Consider the following 18,924-nt stretch of genomic DNA (forward strand, 5'->3'; position numbering starts at 1 on the left):
TTAGCACAATATGTATATCCAATGCAAAACTTCCATCAAATAATGGAAACAGCCTTAATAATCAGTCATAGGAAATTAAATACCTCCCAAACACTTTAAAAAGGTAGTCTAAACAAAGTTCCACAGTTATGAAGGCCAAATTTTCACTATTGAAAATTTCTTGTGGACAATTCTGTGCAACCTGTAGAGAAGAATTGAAACTTGAACTTTATAAGTCTCAAAAACATTGAACGAAGCAGCAAAAGCTTGCTACACTACAACGGGAACCTATTCTGCCCTAGGAATAGAGTGTATGAAGTGTTGAGAAAAATAGAATGTGGGTTCACCATCCTTATATCCGTTTATCAAATGTCTACCTGTGATAAAATGGATATCGCAAGACTGTGCCAAGAATTATCCATGTAAGTGGAATATTGAAGAATCTGCATACATTAAACAGCATAAGATATGTAAGAATAGTTTTATTCATGCCCATTCCATATGATTTAAACTCAACCCTATAGGCACAAGAATTATTATGACTGCAAATAAGCAAGAATCTTCGGCAGTGGACTACCATAGACATCCCACATTGGCTAGGAATAAATTTAGATTATAATATATAATTGGAGTACAACTCTCATTTTATAAGTTGGTTTTGTAAGGTTGAGTTATACATAAACCCACTTATTAACACATACATATATTGAATAGTCCATATTGGTTATCACTTTTTTCTTCCATTAATTTTTCAAACATTCTACTCTGAACCCATAAAGACAAAAAAAAAAAGTATCTAAATTGTCCAGGACTGTCAGAAGATTTAAAAAAGTCACAGGTTCTCCAAATTCAATGTAAACCGTGAGTCTCTAAATCACAAGTTGTAGCTCTAAAATAGAGGACATTAATATTTCACAAGGACTAATTTATTATGAATATCAATGTCAATTGTATTTGGAAATTCTGTGTCAAGAACCATCTCTCCTGAAACTTAGATGTAGGAACGAGAATGATTTTACACACAAGATAAAACACCCACCTGCAACAGTTCTTTGCAAATATCCACCGTAAGTAACCCGGCTCCGAAAAATCTTTCAGTCAGAAGAAATTGAAACATAGGAAGTACAATTTCATATAATTTCAAGCCCGAGGATTTCACATCATTACTTGACAAGTTACCACTGTGCTTAGCACTGAGAAAAGTGTGCTGTAAAATTGGTTGGCAAAGGATGGGATGTTGTGACTGAAACAGGCCAAGAAGAGAAAAGCCCCACATGAACTTAAAATCTTCACACTTCAATTGAACCATGCTATACGGATGTGCAGTGGCACTATGTTTTATGGCGCTTTCAACTGAGGCTTCGTTTCCTTCAGAATCCACAGGAACTGCATCAAGTGCAAGTGCTTGCAAAATTACAGGCCAAGATTCATCTAAGCATGGACGCAACTTTGAAGATACAATAGGTGATTGCAGTCCATCAAGGAACAGATTCCACTGCAAAAGAGGAGCAACTAGAATGAGAAGGAAACCATAAAGATAATCACAGTTTCATGTTAATCCAGGTTACATCTCCCAATAAAATTATGCACTCATTAATATTTGATAAGTTCAAATTCTGGCACACCTTCCTCTTTGGGCTTAGGCATAAGCATATATAACTATAATCTTTCAATGTATGGATCCAGTACTTTCCCAGAATACTTGAGCTTTTTTGGAACAATGGTAATAGTGCCAGGTACTTATCCGGAACTCCATCCTGCTCCTTTCTCATGGATGCATATATATAACACTTAAGAGAAGCATGAGCCGCCAGAAGTCTTATTTTGATCTAAAATATAGAGTACAAGTAAGACAAGGTCTAGACAATAAATATCTCAAAAATGGTCAAATACATAATAACAATATAGTCACATGCCTTGCTTGTGACCCATTCTGCAAACGAAGGATAGTAAACGTCCTCAAAGTCATTCAATGGTCGAGAAATTAACGAGAATATGCGCTTGACCACCACTTGATCTCCACTGATGATTCCACTTGTTAGTATCTGAAATTTTCAGATACTACTGAGCTATATTTAATTGCAAACTTGAGGAACTTCGCAAATATATTTGCAACTTCCAAATAATAATTTATGAAATGTTCAAGGGAAGCCCACAATTGGCTTTACAGAAGCGATTTTGGGGGATTTCTAAAAGTAAATAAATCAATTTCAAAGATAGGAAAGGAAATGTGGAGAAGGATTAGATCTGCTACCTTAGTAGCCAAGTGCAAGCCTGCCTCTAATAAACTAGGACTAGAAGATGTGTCCAAGGTAGTACGAACTGCAGATACTAGCTGGGCCTATATTTAGTACAGTTTAAGTTATTCCAAATAAATCACAAAAGTCATAATCTACTAAAACCATAAAAACAAGACATCACATGGGACTATATAACAAAAGCAGTACGTAAATTAATTAAATGATCCTTAAAGAAACAAAAAAGTTGTATCCTTAGTTGACTAAAGAATGGAACTCTTTCCAGGGAAAATAAATTTGGCACATCTTGTCAAATACCTGATACTGTTCCAGTAGAAGATGCCCAGGAAGCTCTGGGTCAGCTGATTTTTCAAACTGTTAATCCAAATTCACATACAAAAACAAATTAATAAAACTTGACAAAACTTGACCAGTAGAGAGATAACAAGATTAGGATACACCATGCAGTACATACACAACATTAAATTACGCAGAAAATAAACACTAATTAGTATATTCCAACATGAACTCCAGATATAGATATATAATTAGTAAAAGTGATCAAGTTCTTCAACAATTAAAATTAAGCAGTGTCTCTATATAGAACAGAGCAAGTTTTAGTTGTCATATCATAGTAACAGCTGGCAAGCCTAACTGACTAAACAGCCAAAGGCTTATCTACTCACAAACTAACAAAAAGCAAAGAAACACATTAGGTATCCGAGTAATACAATACTCAAATGTCTTTAAGTATTAGAGTGTATCTCAGCTTTCTATTAGCTTTTTTTTGCAGTATATCTCAGCTGTTAGTGCTCCAGCTATGCAAGTTAGTTATAAATTGGTGTATGTTTCATATAGTTAATTTCTCATAACCGTGAACTACTTTTTACATTCTACTAGTCTGTAATCAGATTGTCCTGTGTACAAAAACTAATGTAATTCTGAAGTTTTTCTTATTTTTTGGTAGAGATCCTACATCATTTAGAGATATGATCAAATTATAGTAAATTAGTGGATGAAAGCTTCACCTTGCAAAGTCTATTGTGTTGAGTTAGTCTTAAATTGTGAATGTATTGTGTCGACCACAATCGAGTTGCTATCAAACCAAACACAAATAATTACTCCCAAGCTTGATATGTTCAGTCCCCCGATGTGAGGGGGTGTGATAGAACTGGTATCCAAGACTTACACTGAATATACTTCTTTATTGAACAAAGACTGTTTCCATGCCAATGTGACAAGGAAATAAGCCCAGAATACAATTGTAGATTTACAACAATCACCAAGATGGAATTCTGAGAGACTTCTCTCTCAACCCTTTCCAACAAACCAAACCCAACCAACAAAAAACCTACCTTCCTACCAAGCCCCAACAGACTTATATATGTCTGTTACAGTTATAACCAATAACTGTCTTAATTGTCTGTTTCTCTCCTTTTATATACAATACCAAATCTATCAGGGTGCATTAGAGATATGTCATACACTAGGGATATATACAAGTGGGTGTAAACCAGTTTTATGAAGTTAAGTTAGGTTAAAAATCCACTTTCTAATATTTTTTATCTCTTCCTTTCACTTTTAGACAGAAGAAACAAAAATTCCAAACAAAATTGAAGATATCAACAAAGGTTCTCACAATTTGAATCTCAACTCAATAACCATGATCAAAGGCAAATAAGATACATAGAAAGGATAGAATAAATATTCAATATCATAAGGCTCTTAAACGGCTCTGCACATTCGTTACATAGGCCCGCTTAAATATATCATGAGCTGAACACCAAAGATGTGCCCAAAACTGATATAAGAAAGTGGAAAGAAATTATGAAGATGCAGGCATTTCACTCAAACCAAAAAGTCAAATATAACAGAGTATCAAAGTTGTCACGCCACCCCAAAGCCTCTCCCTTAGTTCTATCACAAACATGTAACTAATAAAAAGAGCCTCTCACAGAAAATAAAAGATAGAAGAGAAAAAAATGTTAATTAGCTCAAAGAAAAACTTTATACACCATAATTCCTTTTTCCATTGTTATCAAAAGAGGATGCTGAGAGAGAAAAGGCATTCAAGTTGCAAAGCCATGATATTTCACAGGGAACATATTACCTTGTCCACAATAGTGCCAAGAAGACTGACGCCTACAGGCTGCATGTTCTCAAATTGAATTGTGCTAATCTGTTATGGAGGGAAATGAGACAGGAGGGTGTGATTAATTTTGAATATTTCTTGAATATCCAATAAAAGTGCAAAAGGTAGATCATGCATGGCTAAGCTGTACCTGATAAGCAAGTGATATTAACTCTTGCAAGTGGAGAACCAACCAATCACTAGTAGGTTTCCCACTTGCATGTTCTTTCCTTGCCAAGGTTAGATCAAAATGTGCAGGATATCTTCCAACAGCATCTGGTAGATGGCTTAAGCATCTGAAACAACATTAATTATTCAAACAATAAACAATATTAACGAAAGACGATACATAATTTCAAAGTTAACTTTCCATAAAAGGATGAGGATATTTTTAGCATTAGACACATTAACATCAAATGAGAGAATCCTTTCCTTAATTATCTCTAGTGGTAAACAAAGAGGGTGATTATACTATAAAATTGGGTAAATTTATCATTGACAGATATATGAAAGTTCTACAAATTTAAATTAGAAGTTGAGAAGTACATACTCTGCAGCAAAAAGTCTGGTCTTATATCTGAGGTACTTCTCCCTATTAGTAGCACCAATGGATGCTTGAAACTTGTCACTCTGTATGTTGTTGGATCCAGCAACCATATTTTCATCATCTCCAAGGTTCAATCCCGAATCACCGTCTAGGTTATCATTTGCCCCAACATTGTTATTTTCTGTGTTCCTCATTGATGTCGCAAGGACCTGTAATAATCCCATCATACCATAGTGAAGAGTATTGAGAAGTGTCAGAAAATATCTTTTGACCCAAAAACCAAGGTTATTGATTGGAGTTTGACTATTGACAGCATTTACTTTGAATATTCCTCTAGCACATCTATTATAAATTGGGGGTAGACCGGAGGCAATTTAATAACATCTAACTTTTCAAAAAGTTGTCAAAGCAGCATGATCCATCGAAACCTGAACCAATGATCTTGTTTTCTATCTATTTTGCTCACTTAATAGTTTAGGTAGAAAAAGTAGTTTACTGTCATTTGAGCTTGCCTTGCAATTTGGTAGTAATATCTACACTTGAAAGGATTAATTTGAAAGAAAGAAGATTCTTATTTTTGTTAATTGATTTGAAACTGTACATCAACTCCTATATATAGAGAACTCAAACCCTAAAGTAATAATTACAAGAGATCTCTAGAATCTTCTAACAACTTCTAGTAATACATTTAACATCTTACCAACAACTTTTAGTATTGCATTTAATATCCGACAAACAACATCTACAATTCAACCATGTGTCACTATGTTACAAGTTACACATATACCACTCTATCATCATAGATAAGACAATTGTAACGGGTTGAATCAGTTGAGGTCACAAGCATTTTTCTCACAATAAGGATCTCCTTTAACCCTTCCTCATTTTCAATCCTTGTTTTACAAGACAAATCCCTGCACTTGTTACATATCTTTGTGCTAAACAATTACTCAGATATCCTCCTCCCCCCGTCCCACACAGAGGAAAAAAAATCCTTAGAGGGCTCAGTCAAAAACAAAAATTAACATATCCCATGTGCATTAATTTTTAACTTCTGGACACTGCAATTGGTGAGACATAAGCTTACCACTTTGCGACATACTGATATCCAATGTGAAGGACATGAAGGACAAGCTGCACAGAGTAATCGCATAATTGTTGTCCGCACCAAGTTTCCAATTCTGCACAAATGAAAGCAGTCTCAGCCAAATACCAATAGCTATAAATCACTATTGCCAATTTGTTAATAACAGATAAATGAACTGTGGTTGACCATGGAAAATGCAATCATCCCCCTTTTTCCCTCTTAAAAGGAATTCATTAAACCACCCCCTCTTCCCACCCTTCTCCCTCAAGAAAATAAAACAATAAAATTGTAAAACCAGAGGAAGAGCCAACGAATAATCTTATGAGAAAATAATGTTCAATACAAAAATAATATCCTTTGAAGATTGAAACATTTAAAACAAAACAAAGAAACCAAATACTAGCTTTTGTACTCCTTATGACATCTCTTTGCTGATTGAATATAAATTCTTACTTTTTCTATAAAAAAAAATTCTAGGTAGGTTTACGTCTAACTCTACCACCTTGTAAGATGCAGATTGTACCCTACTTAAATATTATACCTCAGCATTATTCCTAATCAATATGGAATCTTTAACACACTCCCTTAGACCCAGGATTTAAAATCTTGAGCATGGGATTAGATATTTGTGAGTAATCTAATATGAGCCCAATAATGATGACATAATGGTCCTAAAAACCTTGACTAGGAAAAGCCTTGAATGGCCCTAATACCATTTAAGTGGGTTTATGCCTAACTCATCCTCATGAAAACCAACGTGTAAGATTAGTACCCACTTAAATATTATAATTCGGCTTTATTCCGAATTGATTTGGGATCTCTAACAAGTTTTACTCTAAAAGGCATCATTATAAAGCTTTGAAATCCCAACTAGATTGGCTCCCCAAAGCTTCAACAATCATGTGCTTCTAGAGGAACACGTATTAAAAGAAAATGAAAAGATACGCCATGGGGGTCAACAACAAACCCATGTAGCAAATAGGAAAACCTATATTCCGGTAGCTTGTATTAGTTCATAAAGAAGCCTTGAGTGATACAAGAGAGCCACCTACCATACCACACTCTAATCAACCTTATTTAAAAGAGAAACAATTACATGCTCATCATCTCTACTTGTAACAACCAAACACTAAAAAATGAGGAAATAAAAGTATGTTAAAATAAATAGGAAGATTCTAAATACAATGGACAGAATGATGACATTTTTATCCTTATAATCGTTACAACAGAAATGAATAGGCAATTACGTAAAATATTTCAAGAAACTAATAATAAAAAAGGAGTTTGATTTTGATCTTAACCAAAGAACTAATCAACAAGAGAGGCTAAGAAATTTTGTTTATCTATGTTCGTACTCCGAATCAGTTTCCTCATCAAGCATAAAGAACAGGTTATCTTCAATCTGCTCAACAATAATGGAAGCCTGCAAATAGTAAAATCAGGTCTTAGCACAACAATCTGACATGCTAGCTTTTCTATATTGAAAACATATAAAGATGGGAAACCAACTGGATCTTTCTCAATTAGATGCCTTAGAGTAGACACAGCAAGAAGCCGCAAAGTTGGCTGCATTTAGAAAAGGAAAAAAGAAAGTCTAAGCAGAAAAGAAGAGCTAATAACACATTATTTCCTATAATGAAAAATACATCAGAGGTAAACCTGTCTTGATGACAAAGTAGACAGAAGAGTCTGCACATGGGAGTGTACAGAAACAGCTTGAGGTGCAAAAAGAACAAGCTGTTGTGTGAAGCGAGCACTCCTGCAACAAAACAAGAAAACTTTTTATAACTATCAATAAAACAATACTTTGAAAAATACTTTCCCCGAAGCCAGAAACAAGATGACAACAAGAAAATATTAATTATATTATAAAAGGTGGAATGAAGAAACATACTCAAGCATAGTTGAAGTTTCTTGCCAGCTGCTAATCTCGGCAATGGCAGACTGAAAGGGAAAAAAAATACTCTATGAAGTATAAAAAAATGCAGAAGACTCTAGATTATTTTAACAATCTAAGTCCCACTTCAATGCTGTTAAATATATTTCTCTTTTCTGTTTGTTGCCACAAGTAACTGTTTTTTCTATACTCAGTTAAAATTAACTGTTACTAATTCTGTGATCTATATATAGGTCTTGGGTAACAAAGAATATGAACTTTTCTGTACGTACATACTCATTGACAGTATCAATTTATTTTCTTTCAACAAGTGCATAAGGTTGTAGGGTAAGACTGCAGCTCTGGTATCTTTAAGCAGGCTTCCTGAACACAGCAGCTGATGGCTTTAAGGAAGCTTTCCAAATAGACATGCCGAGGAATTTGTAGCTACTTTATTGAATTTTGTTTTTCAATATTTATCATGTCCATTGGTGTTTCCTTATTCATTAAAGAGGATTGTTTATCCAAGAAATTCTTTTTGAATTATAATTATTTTCTCTTTCCTCTCGATAAGTTTATGTTTTTATTGATAATTAAATAATACTAGAAAAATTCACCTTGGAGCGGGAGAAAAAAATGCTTCCTGGGACAAGCTCGGGGCCAAGAACAGTAACTATAGCATTTATAAGACGGCCAACTCCCTGCTGAATGTCTACTAACCCATTATCATCAGATAAAAGAATGTCCATGGCAAGAGAAAGTGTCGCCTGTGAATAAACATAGAAGAACAACATGATGTCTAATAAGAAAGATTATTTTACACAATAAAGTAAGGTGAATCAATCTGATTAACCGATAAAAGTGGCTAATAGTTTTCTCAATGTTTGGATGTCGAACAGCAAGCAGAATGGAAAATAATTATTGCTCCATGGGCTGGATACATTATGAATTTATGATGGATGGAATGGAAATTTATATTGGTTCAATCACACCTCTCCCTTGAGGAATATAATGTTAGGGTTTTGGATGTAATCGGGTACAGTCCATCCAATTCTAGTTCAAAAAATTCAAATGACGGAACATATCAAATCTCCATTCCATCATGCTCTATTCCTTCACTTTCACCATATTAAAATTCATTTTTCTCTTCATCTTTTTTATGCAAAAAGATGGATCAAAGTAGATACAAGAACGATGTGGAAACAGAAATGAACTTCGATGACAAATAGCCAAGGCAGATGGCAACTGAGAGAGGAATAAGCAACGTTTTCTCAACAATGTAAATATTCATTTGTTGAAACAGCTTTCTCTGGAGCATGGATATTAAATTCAAATTATAAAAACACTGGATGGTTCAGATGAATCAATCAGTCACATTCATAGAGCTCCGTCAATTTGGTCCTTAACAAATATATCATCACATTAAAACAAGAGCAAAGCTGTTTGTGCTACAATTACTCTGTCAGATCATTAATTCTATTTGAGACAAAATATCAAAACTATATTAATAAATTACCAATCTTAAGATGCTTACGTTCAAACTATGAATACCTGGACATGAGAGACAAAGGACAACCCAGCAGCTTCAATAGTTAAAAGAAGACCGTGCATAGACCAAATCTGCAGATTAGCTACCGAACTTTTAGCCAGTGAGGATATAGAGCTCACAGTTACAGGCACTAGAGTTGACAAAGCAATCCCTCCTGCACTGCAGTCAAGGTGTGTAAGAAAAGAACTGTCAAAACTAATATAGAGAGAAGATGACTTTGTACACTTGGTAAAGAGGGACAGAATTATTAAAAAAAAAAAAAATGGACCTTATAGCAATAGCGAAAAGGAAGTAAACCTTTAATTGCTCACATAAGTTTAAAATAGTTAATAGATCTGCTCAGCCAAATTCTAAGCTGAGATCTTAAACGCACAAGAAAAAAGCAACAGAAACATCATGTAAACCTTCTACCAGAACCAATGTGGTTTTGCATAAACTAATTCACAAAGTGGAAAGGATTTTTTAGAAAGAAACTACTCTAAAAGTGTAAACTTTCTCCTTTCTGCTATTTCTGTCAATATTAACCACCCTTTTCCTTTTATTACATCTCAATTGCAAATCAACTTACAATGGGTTATTACTTAATTCTTCTATCCACAATTTTTGTTTGTGTTCAAGATTTTTGTTTCTCTTAACCTAAATGATAAGTAAATTTCTGAATTTGGCCTTCTTGCAAAATTTATTTTCCAATTCCACACTCGTGCTTCAAATAATGCTACCTTTTCTCTTGATAGAATCTTTGGAAATCCAAAGCTCCTTCAAAGGTCATTTCTTCAGAAGGTGCTTAATAAAATAATGCAACTGACAGTAGGCTTGTAAGTCCAACAATAAGCGAAACCTCACTTGGATAGCCTTTAATATCATCTTAAAAAGGAACTTGTAATCTAACTTAATCTTACAAAACCTAGTAAAAGAATATTGCCACCCACTTATATAACACAATTTGACCATATATCTAGTCAATGTGGGATCCTAAACACAACCCCTCACATCGAGGATTGGACATTTCAAGCATGAGACTAAATATTTGTAGATGGTTGATAACAACAAACTTTGCAGGGACAAACTTTGGTACCAACTTAAGAAATGAACTTCAACTCTAACTCAGATTTTACAAAATTGGCTAGTAAGGGAAGGTTTCCACCTATTTATATAGTAAATTTTGACCATATCTCTAGTCAATGTGGGATCTTCAACACAACCTCTCACTCCAAAGATTGGACACTTTAAGCATAAAACAAGATATTTGTGGATGATTTGATGGTCGAGAGGCGTGATAGGCCTAACAAACCTTGTTGGGACACACTCTAATTTCATCTTAAAAAGTGGATTTATACTTTCTTCAAACTCACAAAATTGGGTTTTCATGAGAAGTTTGTACCTACTTATATATTATAAATTGATTATATCTTTAGATGATATGAGATTTTTAAAAAGAATAATATATTTAATAGAGATAAGGGAACAAGTCCCATACAACTAGGGAAAAGTGATGGTAGAAAATATTTGCAAAAAGGATAAGAACAAAATAATTGAGATTGTCATTCATAAGTCAAGTTGACTATCTATCATTAGCCCATGCTTTTCTTGCCTCCAAAATTCTTTAGATTCTAAAGTCTCTTCCTCCTCTCCTCCACTTTCATCTATCATGATTTTGGTATGATCTTCGCTCTACTGCCTCATTAAAGATTTATCCAAACACATCACCACTATCCACTTAAATAATCAATTGGCAAATGTTCTCACAAAGTCACCGAGAGGTTCTTGAGTTTGTTACATATGCAACAAGCTTAGGACATATAATTTACATCCTCTAGCGTGAGGGCAAATGTTAGAAACAATGTAATTATGGACTATACAATAGCTTTATATTCTTGTAACCATTGTAATTATGGACTATACAATAGCTTTATATTCTTGTATGGACTATACAATAGCTTTATATTCTCGTAACCATTGTAATTATGGACTATACAATAGCTTTATATTCTTGTAACTGTAAACTTACCCTGGTGTTTGTGACTTCTAATGTGTGCACCACATAGCAATTCAAACATATAGAACACATCTCATGTCTCTTGTACTCTCTTTCTATAAAAGTTTTATTTTAATTTTCTTTCATTTTTGTTCTAGTGGAAGACTTATTATCCTCCTCTCTTAATACCCAACTTTCATTTCTTACCAATCTTTCATCATAAAAAACCTATTAATTACCCTTTATTTTAGCCACCACACTTTAAAAGGCCCAGCACAATACCTTTATGCTCTCAAAACTAATATTGTCAAATATTGATTCTCTATGCTTTCAACACTTATGGAACAATTGAAAGAATAAGATTGGAAAGCAATGGACAGAAATAAATTTAAAAACTAGACCTTCTGTGATTTGTTAACATGTATCAGTCTTATACATTAGGCATATTTTATTTTTATTAAACTTTGTACCGGTAGTGCCACTCTATTACTGTTCTGTACCCCTTTTATTTTCAGTTATTTGGTTTTGCTGGTTTGTAAAGATCAGTAACTGTTTTGTAACTGTCAGTAACTGTTTTTCACTCTGTTCTTTTTCTACCTATTAGTTCTAGTGTGGAAAAAACATAAGAGTGTAATTTTTCAAGTGCCAATATACAGGACTTATTTTTCAATACATTACAACTGTCAAAAGCCTAAACATTTGTGTATTACAGATTCATTCTTTCTTCCAGTTCTAACATGGTATCAGGAAGGAGGAGAATTTTAAAAAGCATGTAAAACCAATTAATTCTTTTATCCACTCAATTTGGGTAGAAACAGGGTGAAAGCTTGTTCTTGTGTATTAAAAAAAATACCAAAGTAACATTATTTTTCACATTTCAATTTCTTTTGTAAGGGATATTTATGTCCTTTTTGTATACATGCTTTTTCTTACTTCTATTGTCTATAGTATCAAAACAACAGAAAAGAAAATCATTACCTTTCCTTTCATTTTCATTCCTACCAAACAACCTACTATCATCCCATTTTCTACTCATTTTCCTTTCCTTCCTCTCACTTTCTTTTTGAAACCAAACTAATCATAAAGAAGGGTTTGTGCTAAAGTATAGATAAACACAGCTCAAAACAAATAAAAATAGTTGAAAATATGAAAACATTAGTGATGATTGATCTGTGTAGGGTTTCCTTTCTTATAGAGGAGAATCACATCACGTAAAAGTAGGAAACTAAATCCTAAAGAGGAAAGAAAATATTACAATGATGAATTACCTAGAATTAAGCTAAACAAAAAAAGGGGTTAATCATACAAAATATAGTATAATTACTAGCTATGTAGGGAAACAAATTAACTACACAATCAAACTAATTCACAGAAATATTTAAGAAGATCAAATACAGATTTATCCCGCTTTTGACACCCTGTCTACATAAAACTCATCAGTGTTTCAGAATGAAAGGATGGTATCTTGAGAGAATTGAAAAAACTGATAAAATAAACATCAAAACTATTAAGCATTCATTGGTATTGTAATAAATGACCTGCGATGGATGCAGCCAAGTGCCAAAGCAATTGATCCGGCATAGTTGGGATCAGTTGCTCCATTTAGCTCACCTAGTAGTGATCTTGTCTGCTTGCCATTGATGAACAGAACAATCAGAGAAGAAAACATTAATTAGTGCAGAAAAAATTTTGAAGCTAATAAATAAGATGCTTCTTTTAATAAAATCAGTCACAAAAGAACAGCAAACAATAACATGTATATTGAAAAGCAGAAAGGAACTTGCCATTCTCGCAGTGAAGATATCATTTCCAAATCGAGCTAAATATCCAAGACTTTCAGATGATGCTCTGCGTTGTGAGGCACAAATGTCTCCCTCCGCCAAAATACCCTTTCATTTAAATTCAACAAACACCATACCATAATATTTAACAAAAGAAAAGAAAGAGGGTGATAACACAATGACAACAATGGTGTAAACAAATAACTGACGAGTAATTATAAATCATCACAACATCTTTCCATTCGGTTTCTAACTTATTAAAGGAAAAACGTGATGAATGCTCTTTATTATTCAAGATACTAAATGTATCTACTTTTAGTAAGTGGATTAATAGATTTCCTACCAGAAAAATAGATTGTGCCAAACCCAAAATATCTTGTCCTAATGTTTGCAGTCGAAACGAGAGCAAAGCCTGGAAAAGAGAAAAAAAGTATGCTGAGAGCCGCAAAAAATACTTTGAAAATACCAATAGAAGGATGTAGAGAACCTTAAAGCCAGCTAGTAACCCCACACAAATATTGGTAAGACTAGCTTTGCGCCAATGTTGCTTTTTCCCAGTTTTCAAACACTGCTCAATAATGCCCAGAAGAGAGAGCATGCCAGCACTATCCTGAGATATACAATACAAACTGAAATCCACAATAATAACAACCACTCTCTGAACTCTGCAATATGCCAAGGCTGTTGATGGACTACCTGAGACGCAAATATGGTCCCAAAAAACAGAAGCATCTGGTTCACCAAAGTCTTGCTTATGGTCTCCGGCTTCAAGTTAAAATTAAGGTACGGTGTTACTCAAGTAGAAATGCATCCAATAATAATAGGACAGCATGGAAATAACGTATCAATGAGTTGGATGAACAAATAAAAATTTATTTAAAAAGAAAGAGAAATTCTAACACAAAATAGTATAATAACCAACAACAACAAATCCTTTCCCACTCTAGGCAGAGTCAGGTGTCAGCCACAAGGATCAAATGACACTGTTATGATAAATCAAATGCTAAAAGATTCCATCAAAGGCATTTTGATCAAGACTTCCTAAAATGTTTTCTTCCAAGGGATTCCACCATTTCTCCACCTCTATTTATCAGGCTATTCCCAATCCACTCAACTACTTTGACTAGTCACTGACAACTGACTGATTCTATAAATATTTCAGTGTAACCCTAGATCACTAAGAAATAAAATCATATTACTCTCTTAATTTTAAGACCCCGTTCAATTTCATTAAATTAATAAAAATCCGTATTTTGGCTCATATAAATATTTGTGCAAAAACTTTAGTAAAACTAGATCTTTACAACAAACATATGCAAAAAATAACTTTCAAATTTCCAGCTCTTACTTAATAACGTTTCTGCTAATTCAGAACCTTCCATGAGCATGTCACAAAAAGAAATTAAGTTCAAATAATTACTTGATCACATATTATGGTGAAAAGGCCACATGTAACAATCACAAATTTAATTGGAACATTAAAATCGAAATATAGCTTTATAAAACCAAAAAGAAAATACATGAAAGAAAAAACACTGGAGCTTTACATTTTAGGAGTCCAAGGAAAAATATTTCTAATCTTAAAAAAGTTAGAGACAAACATTCAGTTAATTTATTCTTAATGGTATATTACTAACTAAATAAGCAGCTGATTGCTAATTGTATTCTTTAAAAATTAAATACCTGAGGAAAGCTAGAAATTTCATCCTCCCATACACAAGGCATAAGGCCATCTTTCCCTCCTTGGAAAGCTCGAAGCTCATCTTCAAACCAATCCCTTTATTCACAGAAAAACGAATTCGAAACTTAGAAAGAAAAAAACAAAAAAAAAAAGTTATGTGAATAATTTCCTCAACAAACTATCTCGAGTAGAGATTGGCAGTTGTGCAAAATGTATGGTTCTGGCTTTCTGACTACATTAGGTGGACGCCAATAGCTTCACAAATCACAACTACATTAGGTGGACACTACTGACTTTCGTTCCTTTCTATATCAAATGTATGGTACTGGGCAACTGAAATCAAAATTTATCAAGTCTAAATTTGCTATTTGCACAAATCAGTGGAAAAGATCCTAATGCAGAAAATCAAGCGAAACACCTTAAAATGTCACTAATAGTGATTGGATGAAGAATATAAAAATGTATACAGGATGCAGCAAAAGAACTTGACATGATTTAGTTTAGCCTGAACAGCTCCAAATATTCCAAGAGTATCTTGGTGGAACCTAACACAACATAGTATATGCTTCTTGCAATTAAAAGGGGGACTTTTGAACTTTGCAACAACATAGGAGACATTTGTATAATTGTATAATTTCATTTGAATAGAATGGTTAATTGCAATTTATTCTATTGAGTAAACAGAAAAAAAGAAGCTTAATTGCATTACAGTCAGATATTAACCTTCCAGGAATCCATGGACCCAACCATGCATCTCTCTTGTCTAAGAGCAACCTCAAGCACGAACTTTCTTCATATTCTGAAGCATGTCTTATTCAAACAAGAAACAACAAAACTCAGGACAGTCAATAAATAGCTGACAGTTAATTGTTACAAACATGAAGTAAATGCCAAAAAAGTAAAAGCAATTAAACAGTTTTAGAATTAGTGGTTAGGTTTTATTGTATAAGTGATGCAACTATGCCTAATTCGGCAAATATGCTCAAAGCATAACTCTTGCAGTTTTTCTTGAAAGCAAAGAAGGTATGCAAAAGCACCACAATATTACTAGCAATAACTTGCATCATTTTTAATAATGCTTTTATAGCACAATAATCGATCTGGGTAATAATAATCATTGGCTTTGAATTGGTGTAAGCATGCAGTAGGTTTCAAAAATAATTCATTTGTTGCTTGACAGTTTTATCATTGTTAACGAACACTCGCTACTTCAAATTTATTGTAATGTCTTCAATTGCATAAGAAATAACTTTTTATCACTTAAAAAAGAAACACAGAGATAGGGATGCTAAACAAGACATCAATGGTATAGAACCAAGATAATGGAGTCCTCTAGATTCATGCCCTTCACCAATCAATCGACTGGTACCACACTCTTGTGTGACAAAAAAAATGGCATCAAAGGTAATGGAACAATTCAAGGATTTGATTAATTGACTTGGAGAAATTCGATGGAAAGGACAATAGGGACAAGAAGTACATGATTTAGGTTTAAGGAGGGAGAAAGGGAGATTTGACCAACTTCGTGAGAACTAACTTTGGATCCATTGGCTAAAGTAATAATATCAGGAATTTTAGGATAAGAAATAAAAGAGAATAATGAAGCATTACCATAAATATGTAATCAGAAACAATAGAATCAATTATCCATGAACTTTGCACTCCAAGGCTTGAGAAATGCAAGCTTTTGATAAAATGGATCGGATGAAAGATTGTGCTTGGCTCTCAGATTTTAACTTGAGATATTCGGGATATTCTTCATTAGAGAACTTTGGCTCCAAAACTTCAAACTTAGAAATGTTGGCAGCCTTGTTAGGAAAGACATGTAAAGAGTAACAATTTTCTTAGGCCGTGATCCACTCTTTTACAATATGGGCATTGGGGATGCCCTCTGCTGCAAGGATACCAACCTCTAGTGCCATGACCTCCTTTTTTGCAAGTAGGCATGCTGAGCAAAGATAAGGAGACAATCCAAAAATGAAACAGGGAAACCTAGGGTTTCAAGTGAGAGAAATTGTGATCAATACTAGAAGACACACCAAATGCTCTTGAAACAAAGTACAAAGGGTGGAACCAGGCTCAGACAGTTCCGACAAGTCAGACCATGGTGGTCCAGGAAGATTCCGACCACCAGAAGATGACACGAGACACATGCCTAGTGCAATGTGGCATTTGGACCATACTTGAAGGCCGGTCAATTAGAGTTTGGATGTGCACTTACTAGGGTTGGGTCAAACTCCTCGAGACACATTGGACCAAGGCGTTGAAGGACAAAAAATCGACAATGGATGACAACGGACGGCAACGGATAACAAGAACAACACGAACAATGACAGATAGACAATTTTTTTCCCAAACAAAGACAAGATAGACACCAACAGAGCGGGATCAACCCTAATACCAACTTGAGAAAGATACACAAGAATAGTAGAATGAATTTAAGAATGCATTACCCTCTCTTAGCATTTCATATTTATAATAGCATGGGATACTTCAGTTACAATGTATGAGAGAGAAAAGAAGAGAATTCAAAAAGATACATGTAGGAACTAGTTCTAGCACAAAACACAAAGCACCTTAATACTATTGAAGACTATTTATTCTAACATTATCAACCCAAAACATAGACAGAAAATTCGGGAAAATAATATCAATTAGAAAAACTAGAAAGAAGAGATAAACACTATAATGGCATTTCACATATTTTTCACAGTACCAAACATGACATAACTTTCATTTTAAAGGAACGATTACTACACATAATAGATAAAATCAAACATTCTTTTTAATGAATTAACAAATAACAACTATTGAGAAAATCTCAAGTCCAACATTGATTACTAATAACGCCAAATTAAAGTATATATGAAATAAAGACAGCATACACTACCTGAACGGATATGTACATAGTTGGATTATCTGAGGATGGTCATTTTTAAATGAGACAGGATCAGGAAGAGATTGGTATGCTATTAAAGTTCTGATAACAAATACGTCCGCTGCAGGTTTTGCATATGACACTTCCTTGGCTCTTAATGCCGATATCATGGACAATGCACTGCTTTCAACATAGATTAGGACTTGATACAAAATGTAAAATGAAATCATAGACTCAGCCACAAATGAAAAGGAGCAGGTATACAAGAAAGAAAGTTATACCTACTAAGGTATACAAGAACCGGTTGAAGTAGAACGCCACTGTTTATAGAATTAGAAGATATGAAGCATTTAATGAATGCAGTGAGCGCATGAATAGCTGCAGACCATACGCTACAAGATACAAAAGAAAATAATGAATGACAAATGCACTGCCAAACACAGCATTCAATATCAACACAAAAAATAAGTAAAATGTCGACAGTTGCATAAATTGTTTTAACTATAAGATTTTTGAAACTACACCAAATTTTATCATTGCTGTTAATGTTATTGACTACAAAAATTTTCAAGGGTAGTGATTTGGAAAGCGATGAAGGAGGAACTCAGGCCACATGCTCCACAGAAAGTCTTAAAATGATATGACATCAATAAGGCTAATGAAGTTTCATCCCACTGTATGGGTCAAAAGAACAAAAGATCAACAGCATTACACTCCACCAAATGAAATTTCAGTAATACTATTAGTTAAATTCTTCTCTACCAACCATGATCAGACATTCAGAAGCTCCATTGGTCTCATGTCACAGGAATAAAACTCCATAGGAGAGATTCTCCACCCTCCACAATACTTTCCTTTTTAACTTTCTAACAAATACATCTGTTCTCGATCTCATATTTTTCATCAGGTACATTCCTCCTTTGTTTTCCTTTTGTGTCCTATACTCTTGTCTACTCCTAAACCTGTTTAATCATATCCTCCCTACACATAATTTTTGTCCTTGTTGGAGCTGGCCTACCAAGCATTCATTCCCATAGAGAATCACTAGTCTGACAGCTCTTCACACCACGATTTTCATTGATTTGATGCATGTTGTAGTTGTATGCATTGAAATTGTATTAACGTTTTTAGATAATTGCCAGCTTAGTAGAGTTAGTTACTTCTAGATGTGCCATCTATTGCAAGTGTTTGGTAACTGCCTAA

General features: G+C 34.0%; 1 protein-coding gene across 5 annotated transcripts in view; it reads right to left on the reverse strand.

Moving 5' to 3' along the window:
• LOC106759151 (protein SWEETIE) overlaps positions 1-18,924 on the reverse strand; it is a 35,257-nt gene that overhangs the window by 3,326 nt on the left and 13,007 nt on the right. For all 5 annotated transcript variants that reach the window (XM_022780122.1, XM_022780123.1, XM_014642160.2 and 2 more), the window contains 26 exons: positions 18,003-18,113; positions 17,734-17,901; positions 15,567-15,653; positions 14,846-14,939; positions 13,859-13,927; positions 13,650-13,772; positions 13,506-13,574; positions 13,166-13,270; positions 12,920-13,008; positions 9,409-9,565; positions 8,475-8,624; positions 7,876-7,925; positions 7,641-7,740; positions 7,491-7,547; positions 7,337-7,404; positions 5,982-6,075; positions 4,898-5,103; positions 4,499-4,643; positions 4,327-4,395; positions 2,535-2,591; positions 2,234-2,320; positions 1,896-2,024; positions 1,605-1,808; positions 1,019-1,474; positions 357-422; positions 84-181 (listed from right to left, as the gene is read on the reverse strand). In XM_022780122.1, the coding sequence (XP_022635843.1) occupies positions 84-181; positions 357-422; positions 1,019-1,474; positions 1,605-1,808; positions 1,896-2,024; positions 2,234-2,320; positions 2,535-2,591; positions 4,327-4,395; positions 4,499-4,643; positions 4,898-5,103; positions 5,982-6,075; positions 7,337-7,404; positions 7,491-7,547; positions 7,641-7,740; positions 7,876-7,925; positions 8,475-8,624; positions 9,409-9,565; positions 12,920-13,008; positions 13,166-13,270; positions 13,506-13,574; positions 13,650-13,772; positions 13,859-13,927; positions 14,846-14,939; positions 15,567-15,653; positions 17,734-17,901; positions 18,003-18,113 (3,108 nt within the window). The remainder of the gene's footprint in view (positions 1-83; positions 182-356; positions 423-1,018; positions 1,475-1,604; positions 1,809-1,895; positions 2,025-2,233; positions 2,321-2,534; positions 2,592-4,326; positions 4,396-4,498; positions 4,644-4,897; positions 5,104-5,981; positions 6,076-7,336; positions 7,405-7,490; positions 7,548-7,640; positions 7,741-7,875; positions 7,926-8,474; positions 8,625-9,408; positions 9,566-12,919; positions 13,009-13,165; positions 13,271-13,505; positions 13,575-13,649; positions 13,773-13,858; positions 13,928-14,845; positions 14,940-15,566; positions 15,654-17,733; positions 17,902-18,002; positions 18,114-18,924) is intronic.

This window comes from Vigna radiata, chromosome 4 (genome assembly GCF_000741045.1).
Source record: "Vigna radiata var. radiata cultivar VC1973A chromosome 4, Vradiata_ver6, whole genome shotgun sequence".
In the NCBI taxonomy this organism is placed as follows: domain Eukaryota; kingdom Viridiplantae; phylum Streptophyta; class Magnoliopsida; order Fabales; family Fabaceae; genus Vigna; species Vigna radiata.